Source organism: Octopus bimaculoides, chromosome 7, assembly GCF_001194135.2.
Source record: "Octopus bimaculoides isolate UCB-OBI-ISO-001 chromosome 7, ASM119413v2, whole genome shotgun sequence".
Classification (NCBI taxonomy): domain Eukaryota; kingdom Metazoa; phylum Mollusca; class Cephalopoda; order Octopoda; family Octopodidae; genus Octopus; species Octopus bimaculoides.
In genome coordinates, this window is record NC_068987.1 from 68,609,078 (window position 1) to 68,612,413 (window position 3,336).

Genomic DNA, 3,336 nt, shown 5'->3' on the forward strand with positions numbered 1-3,336 from the left:
CTTCTTCTTCTTCTTCTTCTTCTTCTTCTTCTTCTTCTTCTTCTTCTTCTTCTTCTTCTTCTTCTTCTTCTTCTTCGTCGTCGTCGTCTCTTCTTCTTCTTCTTGGCAATGTAGGTGCTGGTGGCATTGGGGCTAATGGTGTTGTTAATGTTGTTAATATCAATGATGCTGGCGGTGATGGTGGCTTTTGGTGTTGTAAGTTTTGTTGCTGTTATTGCTACGATTGCAGTCGATGTTCTTGTTCTTGCTACTGCTATTATTGTCGTTGTTAATGCTACTGCTAGTGTTTCGTTCATGCTATGCATAGATGTAAGATGCAATATTGCTGTAAGGGACAGTTCACGGAACTGTTGCAATGCATCTGCAATATAAAGTTTGTGCAGAATGTTGTCATGTACGACTTAATGTATTTTGATGTTATTGTTGCTGAGCATTGCTGTTTTATACATTCGTTTATTTATTTATTTTGGTTGTTGTTCGAAACTATAGTGCTTTTATTTTATCATATGTAGACACACAAGTTTCGATTTTGCTTTTACTACAACCACTACCATTCTTAATATTAGTACAATTACAATAGCAACTCCTCCTAGCTTCCTCCCACAATGATTGATGATGATGATGATGATGATGATGATGATGATGATGATGATGAATAAGAATAATGGCTTCAAATTTTGCCACAAAGATAACCATTTTGGGAGAGGGGTTGTGTCGATTACATCGACCCCAGTGTTCAACTTGTACTTAACTTATCGACCCCGAAATGATGAAAGGCAAAGTTAATCTCGACGGTATTTGAACGCACAACGTAAAATTCCAGAAGAAATTCCACTAAGCATTTCGTCCAATATGCAAACAATTCTTATTTCTTTATTGCCCACAAGGGGCTGAACATAGAGGGGACAAACAAGGACAGGCAAAGGGATTAAGTCGATTACATCGACCCCAGTGCGCAACTGGTACTTAGTGTATCGATCCCGAAAGGATGAAAGGCAAAGTCGACCTCGGCGGAATTTGAACTCAGAACGTAACGGCAGACGAAATACCGCTAAGCATTTCGCTTGATATGCTAATGATTCTGCCAGCTCGCCGCCTTATAATATGCTAACGATTCTACCAGCTCGCCACCTTAATGATTTCAGATTTTTGTGCAAGACCAGCATTTTTGAGTAGAGTGGGTTGGTCGATACAATCAGCCCTCGTAAGATTTGAACCCAAAACGCTAAGAGCCAGAACAAATGTCGGCTATAAGCACATGTACGAGCACTTTTAATCAGACACACACGTAGGCACACACATATGAACACACACTCATATTTATGCACTTGTGCATAGCTCCTTGTAAAAACTGTCGTTTTCCATTGACTCGGTTGATCTGTCAATGTAATATATGTACGTCTATTTCTTGTACAATAAGTTTCTTGCATATAAATACTATTAACATCTTCAAATCTTTATTTAATTTTACTTTTTTTCTTAGCATTTTACTATAAGGTGTGTCAAGGCATTCTGCTAATTGATTAAACCCGTCTTAGAAAAGGAAACTCTTTGCAGCACCATCTTCTATGGAGTGTTTAATAAATTGCGATACATGGAATGTACACACACACGCACTCACATACACATACACGGGTATATATATATGTATATATATATATATATATATATATATATATATAAAACAAATAATAAATGAGTATATGCATATATACGTACAGGTATGTGCATACCTACGTCTACCTGTATATATAGGTGCATATCTGGGTACAGGACATGCAAACAAAACGTGGACAAGAAAATAATAATAACCAGAGTACAGAAAACACTCAAGCCACATGGAGAACATTTTCCTTCATCAGCTACCCCCATTTTAACACCGGCGTTTCGAAGAGTTGGGCAGGACATCCACATATACATATATAAATACAAGAATAAATTTATATCCGTGTTCATATGTACAATTTTAATGGTGAGACGACTGTTGTCTATTCTTCGCATTGTTTTAATCATGCTGTCTTTTTACAATACTACTTTTACGAATTTCTGTAATACTATTTCATTGAAAACTGACAAGTCCTGAACTTATTCCATAGCTCTTACGCTAGCACCCACCTGTAACGCTTACAACAGCCAACTGCAATGTACAACGTCACACTTCACTGAACAAATTAAAGTAATATTATTGGACAACAGGTATGTACTCTACAGAATTTACCATAGTGAACTGGTGATTAATGATTAATGATGGAAACAAAAGTTATAATGCAATTCTAATGTTGAAATACACAAATATAGGTACAGGAGTGGTTGTGTGGCAAGTAGCTTGTTTACCAATCACATGGTTCTGGGTTCAGTCCCACTGCGTAGCACCTTGGGCAAGTGTCTTCTACTATAGCCACGGCCCGACCAAAGCCTTGTGAGTGGATTTGGTAGACGGAAACTGAAAGAAGCTTGTCGTATATATATGCTCCACATATTTTGACAAAAAAAAATGAACGAAAGAAAGATTGCAAGTTATGATAAAAGAGAGTAGGCGCATCAGGACTCAGTTTTTGTTCACCCATAGCACAATATCCTACGCATAGTTTAACTTCGCCAAATATTTGTCTGGAATCTGTTTACATATATATATATATATTACCTAGCTTAGGTATTTTATATATATATATATATATACATATATATTATCTAGCTTAGGTATTTTAATTCGAAACAACATCTCGAGTATCCAACACCTTCCATAAAGCTCCCTTTATATTTAGGGCCTTTACTTAATAGCTTAATCCCACACCACAAGTTCAGCACCAAGTACATAGGCCCTGAAGGCGATACGGAAGCAGCAACACGAAACAATATCACTAAAGCTGAGACGCAGGGAAGGGCTGAATGATGGTTTAAGAACCTAGGCGTACAAGATTTATAGGAAAATAAGAATTCTGGATAAGAACCAACGCACTAGAAGATAGTCTTTTTCCGTTTTTCTTTCTTGCTTTACTTATTTATTACTTTTTTTTATGTTCTTGAAAATATAACTTGCAAAGTTGTCCATATATACGTGCGTATGTAGATGTGTGTATGAGAAAGACGGAGAGAGAGAGTGCATGAGTGAGACAGAGAGAGAGGGGTGGAGTGAGAAAATTAAAGTGTGTAAGTGTTTGTGTGCAGGTATGTGTGCGTGCATGTAGTTGCGTACTCAGTTTGAGATGCAAATCAATAGGTTTGGTTCAGATTGTATATTTTGTTGGTGTGTGTCTTTATTAGCAACATACCTTAAATAAATTAGGAAATGTTATGACAAAAGTAGTATATATGCATACGAAAATCATATATATA

At 36.7% G+C, this 3,336-nt stretch overlaps 1 protein-coding gene across 1 annotated transcript in view; it reads right to left on the reverse strand.

Moving 5' to 3' along the window:
• Nucleotides 1-2,782: 2,782 nt before the first annotated feature.
• The window catches only part of LOC106874518 (5'-AMP-activated serine/threonine-protein kinase catalytic subunit alpha), a 616,447-nt gene continuing 615,893 nt past the window's right edge, over nucleotides 2,783-3,336 (reverse strand). Inside the window, exon 6 of the mRNA XM_052969432.1 lies at nucleotides 2,783-2,905. Coding sequence (XP_052825392.1) covers nucleotides 2,783-2,905 — 123 coding nt within the window. The remainder of the gene's footprint in view (nucleotides 2,906-3,336) is intronic.